General features: G+C 37.4%; 1 protein-coding gene across 2 annotated transcripts in view; it reads right to left on the bottom strand.

Moving 5' to 3' along the window:
* Nucleotides 1–9,665, bottom strand: part of LOC129257019 (ankyrin repeat and BTB/POZ domain-containing protein 1-like) — a 28,023-nt gene extending 18,358 nt beyond the window's left edge. The window contains exons 1-3 of one of the 2 annotated variants that reach the window (XM_054895250.2): nt 9,504–9,665; nt 6,308–6,386; nt 945–1,007 (exon numbers count right to left, since the gene is read on the bottom strand). In XM_054895250.2, coding sequence (XP_054751225.2) covers nt 945–1,007; nt 6,308–6,369 — 125 coding nt within the window. In that variant the 5' untranslated portion in view covers nt 6,370–6,386; nt 9,504–9,665. The remainder of the gene's footprint in view (nt 1–944; nt 1,008–6,307; nt 6,387–9,503) is intronic. The other variant, XM_064097355.1, reaches the window with a different exon arrangement.
* Nucleotides 9,666–18,753: the final 9,088 nt, after the last annotated feature.

Below are 18,753 nucleotides of genomic sequence, written 5' to 3'. Positions count from 1 at the left end.
GATATATCATTACAAATGAAGTGAATAATGATTTTCTTTGAAATCTAGGCAAAATTTGTACATTGTTTAAGTATTTTATGAAAATATGAATGCACTTTCAGTTTGTTGTGGATGACAGAACTTCAGAGATGAGTGCAAATTCATGTTAAAATCATGAATCACACGATACCTCATTTTCCCAAGCTTCTGGATCACCCCCCTCCTCTTTCCTTCTGTAATGGGGGATAACAGCCCAGGGGGGGGGTACTCGACCAAAAAAGTGGTAGGTATGTGCCGCGGGCGAGACAAAAAATGGGGGCTTTGGAGCGGGCTTATTGTAAAAAATAGGGTCCTTGGAACGGGCTTCGGAACTGAAATGTTTGTGAAAACGGGGGTCCTTGGAACAGGTCACCTGCGTGTGATAGTGCATATGCACCCCTATGGAATGGGCATACATGCATGCAACTAGTCCGGCAGCACGGGCGCCGGGTGCGGTCGTGCAGAGGCGATGAATGGACAGCGCTCTGCGGTCACTTTTCACCTAAAATGCAGCTCATTGTAGCGGATCATTGTGGCCGGACAGCGTAACAAAAAATTTGAAGCTTTGGAACAAATTTCTTTCTTCTTTTTTCTCGATAAGAAGAAAATGCTATGCTTTGGAGCAGCTTTCTTTGATATTTTTCTCAATAAGATAAAATTAATATGCCTTGGGACGGAAATTTGAGTAAAAATGGGGGTCCTCTCCATGGCACATACCCAGGCCACCATGCATTATATACTGAGTGCCCCCCCCCCCCCATAACAGGCACATATCAAGCATCAGATCCTACAAAGCATTTCATGGGCCCAATTGTCTGGGGACAATAGTCACTCTATTATGCTTGTGCATGAGCCCATACATTTCTTTTTGTCAATAGTTAATGCTGGATACGCTATAGTGGATATGATTCCCTGAAATGACTTACAATGGAGTACTGTCCCATTCATCCTTCAGATTAGGATCTACTTCTTTTACCTCCAAAAGGTATCTGAAAAAAAAAAAATTATTGCATGATGTGAATATAGAATGACAGGGCTTTGATGGCCATCGATGCCCCTATAACTGGTTGTGATTCCCTGAAAATATTATCAAGTCACTGTCACAGCCAAAAAGGCTGTGCAATTTTTTCTCAAACTGGCCGACGTGCCCTTTTGCGTAGGCCGGCTGGCTACTTAAAGGGGAATCCAGCCTTGGCCATAAAATGTTGTGTTGGGAAGGAGAAAAATAAATTAAACAGAATTGTAAAAATTTGAAATAAATCGGACAAGCAATAAGAAAGTTAAAGCTGCTTTAAAATTGAGATCACTAATACTATGTAGATTTCAAATTGGCAACTGAGTAAGTAAATTATGACAAGGGGCAAGGACAACTTTCCCACATAGGCCATGTAGTTTATTATCAGGGATTTGTGGTTTTCTCCTAAGTACCCATTCCCCTGGGGCAGTAATCTAAATATAACCCCGGTAGTATATTGTTTTATGATCTCATGAAAGAAAAATATAATGTGAAATAAAACTTTTGGGAAAAATGACATTTTAGCCATAATATGTATTGGAGTACATGGAAGAGTAGTCCTTGCCTTACATCACTATGACATCCGATATGCGGCCAATTTGAAGTCTCCATGGGTATAGTGATTACCAATATTTACAACATTTAAACATTCATAACTTTCTTGTTGTTTGTCCAAAATTGTTCAAACTTTCACCTATCAACTTGTATGATTTTTCTTTTCCTTATAAAAACAAGTTTTTATTTGGGTTGGATTCCCCTTTAATTCTCACTGTGAAATGAAATTTTACAAAGTTTTGCATATTACACAAGCGAAAATACAGAAGAGAGTGTGAGAAAAAACAAAGTTTTAAAACAACTCCCCCCAATTCATATTGCAAGGCTGGTTTGCGCAATTTTCTTTGATCTACACACACACATGCAAAGTCAGCATACAAACATGTACTATATAGCTTGTGCACGTGGCCGAGCCTCCCGCCTGTGTGTGGCAGGCATGAAGCAGATCGTTCTAAATGCTGCTTTGCACACCTGCACATCCCCATAGGCGGATCTGGGGGGGGGGGAGCGAGGGGCGAGGGGCACGGGCCACCCCCCTCTTGGTGGAGCAAAAAAATAATTTTAAAAAGGGGGAAAGTAAGAAAAAAAGGAGGGGAAAAGAGATGAGAAAAAAGAGGAGAAAGATGAGTGAGTAAAATAAGATGTGGGGAAGACTTGGAAAATAAACATCTTTCATGTCACTATATAAAATTTTCGCTCGCGCTTCGTGATCGCATTCCCGGTTAGGTGATTTTCATTTCGGTAGAGACCTAGTAATCACTTTTCCTGTTAAGTCTGATAGTCCGTTGATCTGTTAAAAAATGTTAAAGTTTTTGTTCAACTTGCTCTCATTTCTTTATTTTGCATCAATTATGTTCATACTTGGTACATATGATCCTGGGGTAATACCTCATGTGAATCCATGAGAATGATGGGTTCAAAGGGCATCTAGGGGTCAAAAAGTCAAATGATATGAGGTCATGTTCAATTCATCCTTTCTTGAAGTTCGTTTTCAACTTGCTCGCATTTCTTTATTTTTGCATCAATTTTGATCACACTTCATTAAAATGAGCCTTGGGTAATACCACATGTTTGTTGTTGAGGAAGGCGGGGTCAAAAGTGTTCAACTTGGTCTAATTTCTTTATTTCTGCATCAATTATGCTCACACTTGGTACATATGATCCTTGGGCGATATCTCATATGTGTCCATGAGGACGATGTGGTCAGAGATCATCTACATGTAGTAGTCAAAAGGCCAACTTGCTCTCATTTCTTTATTTCTACATTATGTTCACACTTGGTACAAAATGATCTTTGGATATTGCAATTTATAAATGTTTTCTTGAGAATGATAAGGTCCAAGGTCATCTAGGGGTCAAAAGATCATATCGCATATTTTATTGATTGCGATATCAGGCAAGACTCATGATTCATGAACCATCTTCTTCCTTCATTTTTTCTTTCTTTCTTTCTTCTACATTCATCTCTTTTCTTTTCTTTTTCTCCTTCATTCTTTCACCCATTTGTCCACCCTCCCTTCCTTCCTTTCCCTTTCTTTTTTTTTTCTTTATTTATTTTCAGTGAGTCCCTTGAGAGATATATGAGAGAGGGAATTAATAATGGCATATTGATACTAATTTTGGTCATGGCAAGCAAGATAAAATCACTTTGAAAAAAAATATATTACAAATTATACAAGGTACATCAGTTCATGTAAAAGATAGGAAAGGCAATGGACAATGGTATATATAAAACCGCACTACTTTCTTTTGAAGCGGTAAAATGCTTTGACGAAATTTAAGGCCTGAGGAAGCACAATTATAAGATAGGGCCTAATGAAGTACATTTGACATCTAAAAAAAAAAGAATACCAAAAAAAAATTGGCCTTCAATACCCTTCTTGAAAAAAGATTTTGGCCTTGGTGCCCTAAAAAATATGAGGTATTTTAAGGTCAAACTGGCCTTGCCCTAAAAATGACAAAATTTAAGGCCGGAATGATCCTAAAAATCAAACCCACAAGAGTTTATTTATATCACTGGCTATTATTGTATCTGCACATCACTGGCTATTAAAGGTATCATTTTCTCATATACCATACTTTTCGAGAGATGTTTTTTCTTCTTCATCATAAGGCAACTACCTCCCCACCTATAATGAAAACCTCTCATTCATACTGAAATTTTGGAAGGTCTGAATATGAACTTGATGAATCATAACTGAATATAATACACAATAATACCAGATCCATTCTTATTGTACAGTTACATGAATGTACTATCCCCTACTGTGCTTCATACAAATTATCATGTATTTGTTATGTGTAGCAATCTAATCAATAGATTGCATGAATGCGTGCATCATGATCATAGAGATGTATTTCACTGAAAAAAAATGCTGTGATGTATAGAACCGCACAGCCGCCATCTTAAAAGGGCAAAAGTGCAGATGTATATTAAGTACATGACTATATGGCAGAGTATCAGATTTTTCACTGTTTTAAACTATACATTTCATACATGGTATACAGTGTTCAGGAAAATCACAAGGCCAAACCATGCATATTTCTTAAAAGAGACTGAACTTCCAATATAAAGGTGACAACAAGGCGACTCACTGTTACACTGGTTACTACCCCGTCATGAGGGGTGGTCTTTTTATATCAAAATGATTATTAAAGAAAAACACAATTATGTGGACAATGCTTTCTTTACACTCTCCAAATTTCCATAGGATCTCAGATAGGAAAGGGGTTGGTGACCCCTCACGGGTCCCTCTACATTTATAATGCTTAATTACCATAAATTTACATTGCAAGCAATTTCTGATGCTTTAAGGCAGTATAAGCCATATTATGAGAAGTAAGAACTTTTTAAACAGTGTCTACAAACAGGTGACATCTCATATGGATGGACGGAGGCTATTTTAAGTGGTGAAATACCAATAAAATTACAATAAATTATATCAACATACTGATAGGTACTTAATATTCATAAATAATATCAAATTTCAGATTTATAGAATAAATTAAGTAACTTGTAGGGGGAGTTCCTAAAAGTGCCCTGGAGGTAATATTTATTTTTTCTTCAGGAAATGCAAATGTACTGTGATCGAACTTACTAGCAATTGTCCAAATTACAGCAAAATTAAAGTTATTAATTTTGCCTGATATCAAGGTCTAAAAATTATAACAAATAAAAATTGTAATTTTGAAGGAAACTAAGGGGCACCTAATTTGAAATGGTCCCCTTAAGGCTAAGCTCACACCCCATTACTTACTTTAGCTAAACTTTTTACATCTTTCTCCCAGCTTTCACATATCTTGTTTGATTATTACAGGCCCTAAATGATTTACCTCTTCTTCAAATGTATCAGCACTGTGTATTATCAAAATGCCCTATGGGGGTCGATTGATTTTGATAGGCATTCAAAAAAATAAGGAATCAATGAATGGAATTAATAATCCATTGAGTGAAAATAAATGTGAATCAATAAAGTAAAACAATATATATGTATATTAGGGAATTTGACACTTCAATAGTAGGTCCATGATTCTCCACTATGCCAGCGTAGATCACCATATGTCGTTTTGCCCCTTATTTTTTTAGTTCAGTCAATCTCCTTTAAGAATTATGCATGGTTATCATGTAATGCTAGTATAATATATTGTTGCCATTCAATAGGAAAGACCTTCAGGGTTCAGCCATCCATATACATCGTTTTGCACAATATCCTTCTGTCTTTTAAAGGAGAAAGAAACTCTTGGAGCAAGTTAGCTTTTGTGAAAGCAGAAAAATCAAAGAATAAGATCAACAAAAGTTTGAGTGAAATAGGACTAGTTAGCAATAGAAGAGTTATGAGCATTTGAATGTCGAGATCACTAATGCTATGGAGATCCTCCTATTGGCAATGCAACCAAGATCTATGATGTCACAGATGAACAACCCTCCCCTTTTGGACACTGAAAATATACCCCAAAACATCTCTTTTTGGTCATTCTAATCATATGACAAACGATTCATCAATGATATAATGTTGTGAAACCTCTGTACTTGTCCTCTCATAAAGAGAACACCTCACCTTGTGATAGACTCTTTAAAAGTGAGAATATAAGTGAAATAAGTAATGAGGGAGTTGTACGTGTGTGACAAACACAGATCTTGGTCGCATTGCCAATTGGAGGATCTACATGGCATTAGTGATCTCGACATTCAAATGCTCATAACTTTCTTATTATTCATTCAATCTTCCTCAAACTTTCAACAATATGTTTCTTTGATTTTTCTCTTTGATATGGATTCAGCTGGTTTCAAGGGTTTCATTCTCCTTTAATAGGAGGGTTTTTTTAATGTTTGTGGAGACCTCCACAAGAGAGTTAATTTCATTTAAAAACCAAGGCATAAGTCTTTTTTTCCCAATAATTGTGTAAATGCCAACATTGTTAATCAACTTAAATCATAAGAAACCTTTTAATTAAGTACTAATTTTAATATATTGATGTAGTAATCTGGAGCAATGCCTTCACTTCAGGATTTCCTCCACTATTCAAATCAGATTTATCTCTAAATCTTCATTTATTATCCCCACCTCTGCTAATTTTTGATATTATGGTAAAGCATGATTGATCATAATGGTTTAAAGTGACAACTACCATTAACCCCAACACTCATCAATCTACAAAAAAATATTTCTCACCGACAAAAAAACAAATAAAAAGAAAGAAGTCTGACGGCTAACTTACGAGACTCTTTGTAAATCACCTATTCTGCAGCTACGCATGAAAGCATTACGATCATGAGCCATCTTTGCTTTATTGACATCTGAAAGAACAAAGAAAATGTTTCAAAAGAAAGGTTCCTGTATGTTAACAGTGTAAATAGAAAAAAAATTCATTTACTAAACCTAAGTTTCCCTAGCTTGTTCATGATCATGATAATTATTACAAACATGATCAAAGCATTAGGACCAAGTCCATGATTCAAACAGGACACCGATGGTAATACAATCAAGTGCAGATGATATACATGATCATAAAAAAATAAGGTAGTTGCACTTTTGAAATGTTACCCAATCATAGTTTTTTAATGTTGATGCTATAAGGAAGTGAGTGGAAATGTTTTTTTAATATATATATATAAGATGGGTTGTATGAGAGAAGGCTTCTGATTGGATAATTGTCCTCTTCTTGCAATTACGTAATCCGGTATATGGCTGTATTCATGGCATATACGAGCAATTTCTGCATGGTAGCTTGTGTACGAAACCTCATTGGGTGGTTTGTCAATCGATACCTTGAAGAAAACAATTCTGCGATATTTTTTCATTACAATAATTTTTTTTAAAAATAAATATTCATTATTTGTGCTGTACAACACCTTGGAAGTTAGCGACAATATGAAAAAATTGAGTTTTTCCCTGTATTATGAAAAAGGAGCAAAAAATATTGAAAGCGAAAAGCAAAATCCCACAAGTGCGCATGATATCTAGGGCAGCAGTGCGCAGCCAGCAGGCCACACACGTATTACATGTTCATTCTTTACTGAGCACAATGAATTGAATCGTATTGTGACGTCACCTCCTACAGCCGTGCAACTGTACATTTTGGAATGTTGCATGTTCAGACTCTCATCTGCTTGCGTACAACGAGCTAAGTATGCATTGAGAGAGGATTCATCATGTAAATAGTTCAGGTAAGTTCAGATATCTTCATGCAATTTCAAGTCAGAAGTGTTCCCATCTTGCACATGCTAATTGTCGTTCAATCATTTGCATGGTTATACCTAAATTTTGAATTTCTCTTGTGTGTTTATATTTCAATGAGGCCGCAGGCCGAATTGAAATATAAGCCCACGCGAGAAATTTGAAATCTATGGACACTTATATTATGGTATATTGAACTCCTTAGCATGCACTATCTATGTATAATAAAGTATTTGGAACATTTACCCATTAACAAGTACGGTAATTTTTATCTCCTATTTTGTATGAGTGAGGTGTGTTGTTTGTGACTGCCCTTATCTGCAGATTACTTCTATTACATTTTCTGTAAGAAGTTAAGAACACTGTATTAAAATTATACCAATCTTTGAATGTGATCAGCATCAATACATAAATTGTATAATTCGACCTTTCCATAATACGTTACTATATGTATAAAGTTGAAACAATTTTTCAGACCACATTATGCACATGTGCTATATACCACCTCTTCCATTTTTTTATTTTCAATACTATTACTAGTAATTTTCATCTGAGCTGTGGTCAGTAACTATAAAGCTACCCTAATTAATAAAACCCAGGAATAAGACTAACATATAAACTTTTTCTGTCTCAACATGAGAGCAGACACTTTATTTTCACCTCCATGTATGATCTCCATTTCTACAATAAAACTGCAATTGTGATTAATTGGGAAATTTTCAACTGACTGGTGATACAACTATTTTCATTAAATACCTGAAATCATAACTTTTCCATTTTGCAAATGTGGAATCAGGCAAACTAACATTTACAAACACACTTGAAACATTATTATGAACACACGCTTAAAGGGTAAGGTTGAGATTTTAATAGGATTTGAACTGATAACTCACCAATACATAGACTGAAGAGTTGTTGGCCCGTATGTATAGACAGCGGTATACTGAAATAACATTTTATAGGTTGCGATTTGAAACTGTTTTTAAGCGAAATTTACAGTTTCATGGTTTCCATTGCCAGGGAAATATAAATAACTTAAGTAATTGCGTACCTTGGACCGGAGTTATTGAAATAAAATCCTCTGGATGATTGAGAAATCTTTCATCTAAGACATTTTCACCTAAGCTGACGGCTTTTCTTGCAAGTTGCCATCTTGAATGACATCATTACCCTTATTAACTTTTCAATGTCACGATATATCGAATGTCGTCTGCTACCTGTGATCGTAGCGGTTAAGCTCGCATATTTTGGCTGCCATTTTGGGGGGTGATTCTCGAGACCAAGACAATTAAACATCGGTAACGTACTATTTCCACACCGTTTAATCTCTTTTTTTCATGTCTTGATTCTTTATATATTCAAGATATTAAGGTAGTTTCTAAATCCTTAGACTGTAAATTCGATTAAAAACAAATATTGAAGTCTGGACAGTATACCGTACCTAGTTGTTGTGTGTCCGGACAGGTTGTGTGTCTGGACGATCAATTTTAGAAAGTAATTTGGAAGAATTTACAAGCGAAGTATCATCAATTTTTAGTACAAAATGTTAGGAAATATTATAGAGAACAAAATAGAAGATGATTACTACTATTGAATTCATATTTTTAGTGTTATCCAAAGACAAAAAAGAAGGCTTCAAAAATATAGTGTCCGGACACCCGACCCCCATGGTACTAGTCGCCCGAATTGGTGGACGTGATAACACATGCGAGCTCACACTAGCGAACTACCGTCGGTGAATGGGGATTATAGTGAAATGTCAGAAATTGTTCAGGAAATCCCTAGAAACAACGGTTATTCCTGTCTACTAACTACCTCCATTGACATTGTGTTGATGTTGTTAAATTTTTTGAAATTGTATCATTAATGCTTTTTAAGTTTTAATTTTATCCCTAATTTACTTTTGGAAATAAATGTTGAATTGAATTGAATGTCTGACGACTGCTTCAAACTTTACACTCAGTCTCCAGACAGTTAGTGTATGTTGTTACTAAATGCTAACTTAGTCAAACTCAGACTCTGAGTCAAAGACATATACTATAGATCATGTAGATATAGCCCCTAGGGCTAGGCCCTAACCCAGGGCCCAGGGAGCTCCGGCCCGCGTCCTGGCCTGGGTACCGTACAATATCCCGTATTAATAGCCCCATTAGACAAACACAGTCACAGGACATCTGTATCTACCACTAAAGTCGTTAAAAAATAAAAGTCACGAATGGGAGATGGAAAGTACTTACGAAACACTTGGAGCGAAGATAACTATCCGAAGTAAAACAGAAAGAAAGATGATGATTTGGACCTTCCGAGCTCTGTCAGTGAGCTTTACCGGCGGCAGCCCGAACCATGGAAAACAGTACGGTACGGTACACTGCGCTGCATGCTGTGATCCCTATTATCATGAGATTTATTGTTGTTTACAAAATACGAAAACGGCCTAGTCTTATTCCCAGGAATGATGGGCGTGGCACCTTTTCCACAACTGCATATTCGACTATATTCGATATGGAGCTTTCACTGCCTGAAATTGGGACTTTTTCTGGAAAGAGTTCCTTTCGACGAGACAGCCATCCTAGCCCTAACATAAATATATTTATTTTTCACTTTGGGTGGCTGTCGCAAAAGGAACTCATCCCCCTTTTCTGAAAATTACTTGATTTTCTTCATTTTGTATCTTAATTGTTGCAATATTTTTGGGGGCATAAAACTAGAATCCGAACAGTGATCATTAAATTTTGAAAAAGAAAAAGTGAGAAATATAGATCTACATGAAATTTGTATTTTACATCCGAATTTACCTACACCTCAGCATTTAGGTGATTTGAATAAAAAGAGAAAATCAACGGAAGCGTAACATCTATACAGATCAGTGGGCATATCCCGGGGGCCTATCTAACAAACAGAATAGGTAGGCCCATTGAGGTATGGGTATAGGCCCTATATATCTCATAAAATCTCGCATTATTTACATACGCATTATTTAGGCCCTACTTTCGCGATCCCTATTATCGTGAGATTTATTGTTGTTTACAAAATACGAAAACGGCCTAGTCTTATTCCCAGGAATGATGGGCGTGGCACCTTTTCCACAACTGCATATTCGACTATATTCGATATGGAGCTTTCACTGCCTGAAATTGGGACTTTTTCTGGAAAGAGTTCCTTTCGACGAGACAGCCATCCTAGCCCTAACATAAATATATATATTTTTCACTTTGGGTGGCTGTCGCAAAAGGAACTCATCCCCCTTTTCTGAAAATTACTTGATTTTCTTCATTTTGTATCTTTTATTGTTGCAATATTTTTGGGGGCATAAAACTAGAATCCGAACAGTGATCATTACATTTTGAAAAAGAAAAAGTGAGAAATATAGATCTACATGAAATTTGTATTTTACATCCGAATTTTATGAAATGTTGAGCGTTATGCTTGTTTGATTTATGCTCTTTTTATTCAAATCAACTGCTTATTGCAGTTGACCTGACCCTTTGAGGTGATTTTTTTATTGTTTAAAACTAGTTTGTTTCATCAATTTTAGCGGGAACAGGGGAGCGTTTCGTGAAGGACTTGTCGGAAGTTCTATCAAACTCTGCGTTATCCGACAGACAACACAGGGACAGATAGTCAGGGACAGATCCAGCTTTCACAGATAGGGGGTGGGGCGGAATTATTTTTATCCATATTTACCCAGAGTGGAGTAAAGGGCCTATCGGATAATATACTAAAGCAAATGAGTAAATATCTCTATGGGGTACCGTACTAATCTGTAGACCTACACCTCAGCATTTAGTTGATTTGAATAAAAAGAGAAAATCAAATGAAGCGTAACATCTATACAGATCAGTGGGCATATCCCGGGGGCCTATCTAACAAACAGAATAGGTAGGCCCATTGAGGTATGGGTATAGGCCCTATATATCTCATAAAATCTCGCATTATTTACATACGCATTATTTAGGCCCTACTTTCGCGAGCGTAATTTTGGGGAATTAGGGCCTACATGTAGTTTAACCTAAAGATTAAACATTCTGAGAAATTAGTGTAATCATAAGAAAATTGTTAGAAACAGATGGGTGGAGAAAAAAAAATCACATGATGAACTAGAAAGTACATGTTCATGTTTATGTTTTGACCTTTCTTTAGAATTTACCCCTCCCTGCAAAATAGCTCACACATGGAAAGTGCCCCTTTATTTTACCACCCTTTTGAATTTCAGTTTTGTAAATATTCTCAATCCATTTTATTTCATTTCGTTTGTTTCCATTTCTACTCCACATGTACAATATCAGTTTTCAGTGTTCCATACATCATGTGTACATCTTGATACATATATATCAACATTTTTAAAACCAATTTACGATTTTATTTCTTCGGCATTTTACTAAACCACTTGTGATTATTTTATCTAATAAGCAATGAGACAAAGAAAATTATGATTAAGATAATCAATCCATAATCGGTTGGGAATTAACATGATTGAGGAGGCTGCTAAAAAGCGGACCTTGTAGAGGGCAGCCTCCGATTAAATTATTCTTATACATATAGTGTAAGCAAATGACCAATGCAGAATGACAACTTTAGCATAAATTCAGTTAAATGTATATTTTTCAAAGAAGAAAGAAAAATAAAATGAAAAAAAAATGATATTGAAAGTCTCCAGATTCTTGCACCGGCATGCTATATGTAATTTTTCATTCTTTATAAAAGGATGTTTGCGTGATAAAGAGTTAAATCAATTGATTAAAAGTAGGAGAAACTTTTTTAACTTAAACTTATAAATTTTAGGCTTGATTGGTGATTCTTTGATGGTATTATCAAAAGTGCCACAAAATAGTGCCCCAAAGTCTAGGGCCTACAAAAATTGAATACTTTCATTCAGTGGCGTACTGTGGGTCACGGCAATGGGGAGGGGGCACCAGCAAACATTTTGAGTCACTTAGTGAGCGCGCGAAACGCGCTCGGTTGCCAGGTATACTGACCTAATAGAGACATTTTAAGGACAATGCCATTGAACGGATATATGTATCTCACTGGTCAAATAATGCGAGCTGAAAATTTTTGATATTCAGACCTAATAAGGGAAATTATAATCAAATTTTTGTAATCATGATACGTATATCTGTCTCGCTAAACAATGCGAGCGCGAAGCGTCCCTGCTTGTCGAATGTTTTGTGCGACAAGTCCGTGTTTTATTCTATGGTACCTAAAAAACAGTGCTCCTCAGCCAATTAAAATCAAGTAAAGTTCTGACCAGGTGCGGATCCATGGGGGCCGAGGGGTCCTTGCCCCCCCCCCCAAAAAAAAAAAGGAGGAAGAGGGGGAAAGAAAAGAAAAAAGAAAAAAGGAAAATAGGGAGAGGTAGAGAAGGAAAAAAGAAAGAGGGAAAGGGGGAACGAAGAAAAGAAAAAAGAGAGAAAGAGGGGGAAAGGAAGATAAGAAAAAAAGGGGAAGGGGAAGGCAAAGAAGGAAAGAAGAGAGAGGAAGAGGGGAATGGAGAAAAGATACAGAGAGAGGAAGAGGCGGAAAGAAGAGAAGAAAAAGAGAGAGGAAAGGGGGAGAAAAGAAAAAAGAGAGGAAGAGGGGGAAAGGAAGAGAAGAGAAGAAAACAAAGAGAGGAAAAGGGGAAAGGAAAAAAAGAAAAGAGAGTGAGAGAGAGGAAAGGGGAAAAAAGAAGAGGGGGCCGGGGGCGTCAAGTTGATGTTCGAGCTAAAGGGGGCGCCGAATTGGTGTTCAAATGCATTGGGCGCCAAATTGATGTTGGAACTAGAAGGCGCCGAATTGATAGTGGAACTATAGGGCGCCAAATTGATGTTCGAACTAGGAGGCGCCGAATTGATGTTCGAACTAGGGGGGGGGGGCGTCGAATTGATGTTCAAACTAGGGGGTGCCAAGTTGATGATCGAACTAGGGGTGCACCAAATTGATGTTCGAACTAGGGACGCGCCAAATTGATGTTCGAACTAGGGGGCGCCGACTTGATGTTCGAAATGGGGGGGGGGGCGCCGAATTGACGTTGGAACTAGGGGGGCACCCAATTGATGTTGGAACTAGGGGGGCACCCAATTGATGTTGGAACTAGGGGGTGCCCAATTGATGTTCAAACTAGGAGGCGCCGAATTTATGTTCGAACTAGGGGGGGGGGGCGTCGAATCGATGTTCAAACTAGGGGGTGCCAAGTTGCATCGAACTGGGGGGGGGGGGCACCAAATTGATGTTCGATCTAGGAGGCGCCAAATTAATGTTCGAAATAAGAGGGCACCGAATTTATGCCTGAATTAGGGGGAGGGGGGCGAATTGATCTTCGAACCAGGGATCGATGCGCCGAATTTATGTTCGATCTAGGGGAGCGCCAAAATTTATGTTCAAACTTGGGCAGTAGCCAGTAGAGGCGCCAAATTGATGTTCAAACTTATAAGGGGCTCCGAATTGATGCTCGAACTAGGGGAGTGCCGAAATTTCTGTTTGAACCAAGGGGCGCTGAACTGATGTTCGAAGTAGAGGGACGCTGAATCGATGTTCGAACCAGGGAGGCGCCAAAGGAATGTTCGAAATAGGGGGCACCAAACTGATGTTCGAACTAGTGGCATTGAAATGATGTTCGACCTTTTTCTTTTTATAAAGAGCCAATTTGATGTTTGACCGGGGACGACAAATACATGTTTCAGGGGGAGGGTGGCAAACTCACATTTCACATGGGGGCGTCATGTTCAACCAAATTTACCTGAAACTTCGGGGGCGCCATGCAAATTCTTTTACAACCGGGGGCACAAAATTTTTCGTATCTACAGTGAGATACATGTCCTGCATGCCCTCCTACAAGAAAAAAAGCGGCTGAATCAAAATATCAAATTTTTACGATAATATACAAAAAAAAATGTGCTCGCGATTCAAGTCTGTTTAGCAAGATAGATATCCTGCTCAGGATCACAAAAACAGGCTGAATATATATAAAACTCTGCTCGCGCTACGCGCTCGCTTTATTTGATTAGAGTGTTACTTATCCTCTCCATTGGTGGCGGAAGCCAAACAATGTAGGGGGGACCACCAAAATTTTTTGAAAAGGTTATATATCAACCAAAAATTTAGGGGGGATCGTCCCCCCACCTCAAATTTAGGGGGGACACGTCCCCCCCGCTTCCGCCGCCTATGATCCTCTCCATAGATCCTACGTATAAGTCCTTAAAATTGTAGTGAACCTGTCCGCTACGGTTTTAGTTATAATGCATTAAACGTAGATGGTGCTATAGCTTTATCGGCGCGCTTCGCACGAGCATCAGTTGATTAGTGAGATACATTTTTTACTATTTTGTGCATGGTTACAAAATGTGCTAGAAAATCAAGGGTTTCAAAGTTGGAAAATGAAAAATTTTCAGGTCGCGCTTCGCGCTCACATCATTGTTAAGTAAGATACATATTCTTTTCATGGTTCCAAAAAATGCTAAAAAATTCCAGTCTAAAATTCGAAAATCAAAGATTTTCAGTTTGCGCTTCGCGCTCGCATCAGTTGTTTAGTTAGATCTTGTTCATGGTTACAAAAAGTGCTAAAAATTTCGGACATAAAAGTTGAAAAATAAAAAAAATCAGCTTCGCGCTCGCATCAATTATTTTATATTGATATACCTATTCTGTTCATGGATACAAAAAGCGCTAAAAATTACAGTTTAACAGTCGGAAAATCAAAAATTTTCATCTCGCATACTCGCATCAATGATATTTGGTTAAATACCTATTATGTTCATTTTTACAAAAAACATGCTTTAAATAATACTGCTCGCACTCGCATTATGATTAGTGACATATCATTTTCATGAGTCACTGGAAACTCTCTTTGACAGGTAGCTTTACAGATCGGTATATGAAAATTTTCATCTCGCGCTCGCAATATCCACTTTGTGAGTCACTGCAAACTGTCATTACCATACAGGTCCCTTTTCAGACCAGTATATTGAAATTTTCAGCTTCGCGCTTGCATTAATCTTTTGATTAGATATGCATCGTGTTCATCATAACAACTATTTGACCCAGAAGGAAAAACCGGTAAGACCAGTAAGAATTTTACTGGTTTCCAGTATATTTTTACTGGGCCAGTTGATTTTTAACTGGACCAGTAAAAATAAACTGGAGACCAGTTCCAACAATTGCATTCCAGTTGAAGCAACTAGTAATACCAGTTAAATTGTTTCCAGTGGCTTACCTAGGATTTTCCACAGGGGGGGGGGGGGGCAAAACCGTCGGACAAAAAATTTGACAAGCAAAAAAAAGAAAGAAAAAAAAGGTCTTCAAGCTCGTCGGGGGGGGGGGGGGCATGGATACGTCTTTTGCATGGGTTGTGACTCGTAAGGTACGCTAGTGATTGTTTTCATCAAACTGGTGTTTCTGGTCCAATAAATGGTTTCCAGCAGATTTTTACTGGTTTCCAGTATATGTTTACCGGACCAGTAGATTTTTAACTGGACCAGTAAAAAAAATCAACTGGAGACCAGTTCAAACAATTGCATTCCAGTTGAAGCAAAGTAGTAATAAAAATTGTTTTTCATCAAACTGGTGTTACTGGTCCAATAAATAATGATTTTATTTCAAGTCAGATCATTTGACGAATTATGGAAAATTATTCTTGCAATTCAGAGAAAGATATTATCGTTATCATTGTTATTGATATTATAATTATTATAATTAATATTATCATAATTATTAAGTATTAACATTATTATTAAAATAATTATTTCCTTTAATCAAGATTAAGATCAAAGCAAAATTAAGATATATTCCTCTGATATAGTCAACTGGTCTAAAGTAATTCATTGTTTGAAATTGAACTGGTCAAGACCAGTAATACCAGTAATTCTGATGATGCTGATCACGTGGTTTACCTCATTTGCATATTTCCTATTTTAAAAAGAAAAATCAGGATTTAGAATGCAATATCCTTGCAATGGCACATTTCCAAATAAGTGTGTGAACTAATTCACAATGAAAATGTGTAATTTCATATATCACATTAAAATAACAGCAGAAAATTAATTTACTAACCATATTTTCCATCACATTTCACTGACCATGGTATATAACAAACCAAATACATTTAATAAATTGATCCAGTAAGACCAGTAAGAGGACCAGTTCGACCAGTTCGAGGACCAGTCAGACCAGTAGAAATTACCAGTATAGACCAGCTTGAATTGGACACCAGTATATGAAGACCAGTGAGACCAGTAACAACCACCAGAATTACAAGACCAGTATAAAATTCCAGTAATTCAAGACCAGTTTAATTTAATTTTTAACTGGACCAGTAAAATTTTAACTGGACCAGTCTGACCAGTTAGACCAGTAAACCGATGTTCCAATTTCCAGAGTTACCAGTTAAAATTCTACTGCTATGGTCTAACTGGTCCAGTGGAGCTGGCTTTTCCTTCTGGGGAATTTTCAGGATAAATTACACGAAATATTAAAAAAAATCAGATCGCCCTTCGCGTTCGCATTATTATTCGAGCTCTTTGTGGCAATAGCGTGAAGGGTAAAAAATAGGGGCACAGTATGGTACATGTGCCAAAAAGCTGCTTAATATTATGTCCCGAGCGAGCGAAGCGAGCAAGAAAAAAAAAATCACCTTTTCATGAAGATTTAACTTTGAAATAATTTCTGAGACTATATTCAGTAAATAACATAATATTTCTTACACATTTTCTTTCCTCCTTTTCATTTTTGTTCTTGGTTGTAGAACTTTTGGGGGCCATGCTATGGCCCAAACGTTCCATCTGAATGCCAGTGCTGTGCGGGTGGGGTCCGCTTGATATCAAAGCCATTCTAAACCTTACAGATTGCCGCTATTTTCAATCAATTTGCGGATATACATATAGCTTTTACACAACACATTAATTAAACGCAATTGCGTAATGAATCAATTTTAAGGGGCACAACACAGCAATGTGGGAACTTTTGTAAAAAGTCTCCAGCGAGCGAAGCGAGCCAGAAAAAAAAAAGGCCTTTTGAAATGAATTCAAATGATGTGATATAGATTTTCCATTATATTAAAAAAATAAAATATTTAATTGTTTTCCATCCATTTCATTACGTTAATTGCCTCCTATATTTTCTTTTTTCCCCTTGGGTGTTGAACCAAGCCCCCCCCCCCCCTGTACGCCAGTGATATGAAAGTAAAGCTTAATGTATAGGAATAATAATAATAATAGGCGTTTATATAGCGCCATCTATCTAGAAATATTTTATTCCGAGGCGTGTTGTTATTATTATTACCCCGGCTTTAGCTCGAGCTGCCTTTCAGCGCTCATGCATTCAAGGAATTAATCCTGCCGGTACCCATTCACCTCAACTGGGTCGAGTGCAGCGCAATTTGGATAAATTTCTTGATGAAGTAAATTACGCCATGGCTGGGATTCGAACCCACGACCCTCTGTTTCAAAGTCAGAAGACTTATCCACTGGGCCACAACCGGCCTCCACGGAAGGGTCCATACGGGGAGGGGGGGGGGTATATAGAGCCCTTTGAAGGTTACAGATGAATATCCCCTTATGCGTGGGTTCTGGGGCAGAGCCCCAGTAGCTTATGGAGATTATCTAGGTAGGGACATAACGTACAACGGGAGGATATTTTAAGCCTGATTAGCTGATTACGATTTACAAGCATAGCTTCACAGTGGACCTCTCCATTTCCAGCATTTCATTTTCAGTCACCGATATTGATCCATATTAAGTTTCAAATGTATAAATTAATATGAATATTGCGTTATACGTTTCTGTATTACATTTCAATTGATATAACTGTATTTATGATGGATATTGTCTACTGTTTTGTTGGAAATGAGAAACAATAAAACCAAACTGAAACCTCCGTTATTGCATAAAATTTAGCAACCTTATAACACAATGTTATATGCAGTCCATTCCATTTTACCTCATTTCCCGCTTTTGTTTGTAATTTTGTCATCTTCTGATTTATTTCCCTTTCTTACTAATCATGCTATGTATAATATAGTAGGCCTATTTCGGAATGATTTGTTCTTTCTCCCCTGTTCTTCGTTCGTTCCTTTTCCATATGCAGCTTTCCTTCCCGGCGTTTTCCATTTTTCTTAGTTTTCTTTTCATTCATTTTCCCTTTCCTTTTTCCTCCCTTAATTGCTCTTCCCCTTTTCTTCCCCTTTCCCTTTCCCGCCCCCCCTCCCGTTTTCCCGGTGCCTACGCCACAGCCCGGGGCAGCCTGTCCCCCCCCCCGCCGCTAGCTGTTACGCCATGCACTGTCGAGATAACACTATTTTCAAGAGGTCATCAATAATGAAGGATATTCTAAAACTACTAGTATCAAGGAAGCTATGAATAAATTGCAGCTCCTGTTCACAAAATTCTAGAAGGGCCTATAATTTATATTATACTCTGAGAAGTTAAACAAAATTGAAAACCCTTGCAAATGCAAGGCAGAAAATCGCTCGCGCTTCGCACTCAGGCTCGCATTTATTCTTTTTTTTTAAGTGAT

This window comes from Lytechinus pictus, chromosome 3 (genome assembly GCF_037042905.1).
Source record: "Lytechinus pictus isolate F3 Inbred chromosome 3, Lp3.0, whole genome shotgun sequence".
NCBI lineage: Eukaryota > Metazoa > Echinodermata > Echinoidea > Temnopleuroida > Toxopneustidae > Lytechinus > Lytechinus pictus.
Note: the sequence above shows the minus strand (reverse complement) of the source record. Positions and strands in the feature narration are given on the sequence as shown.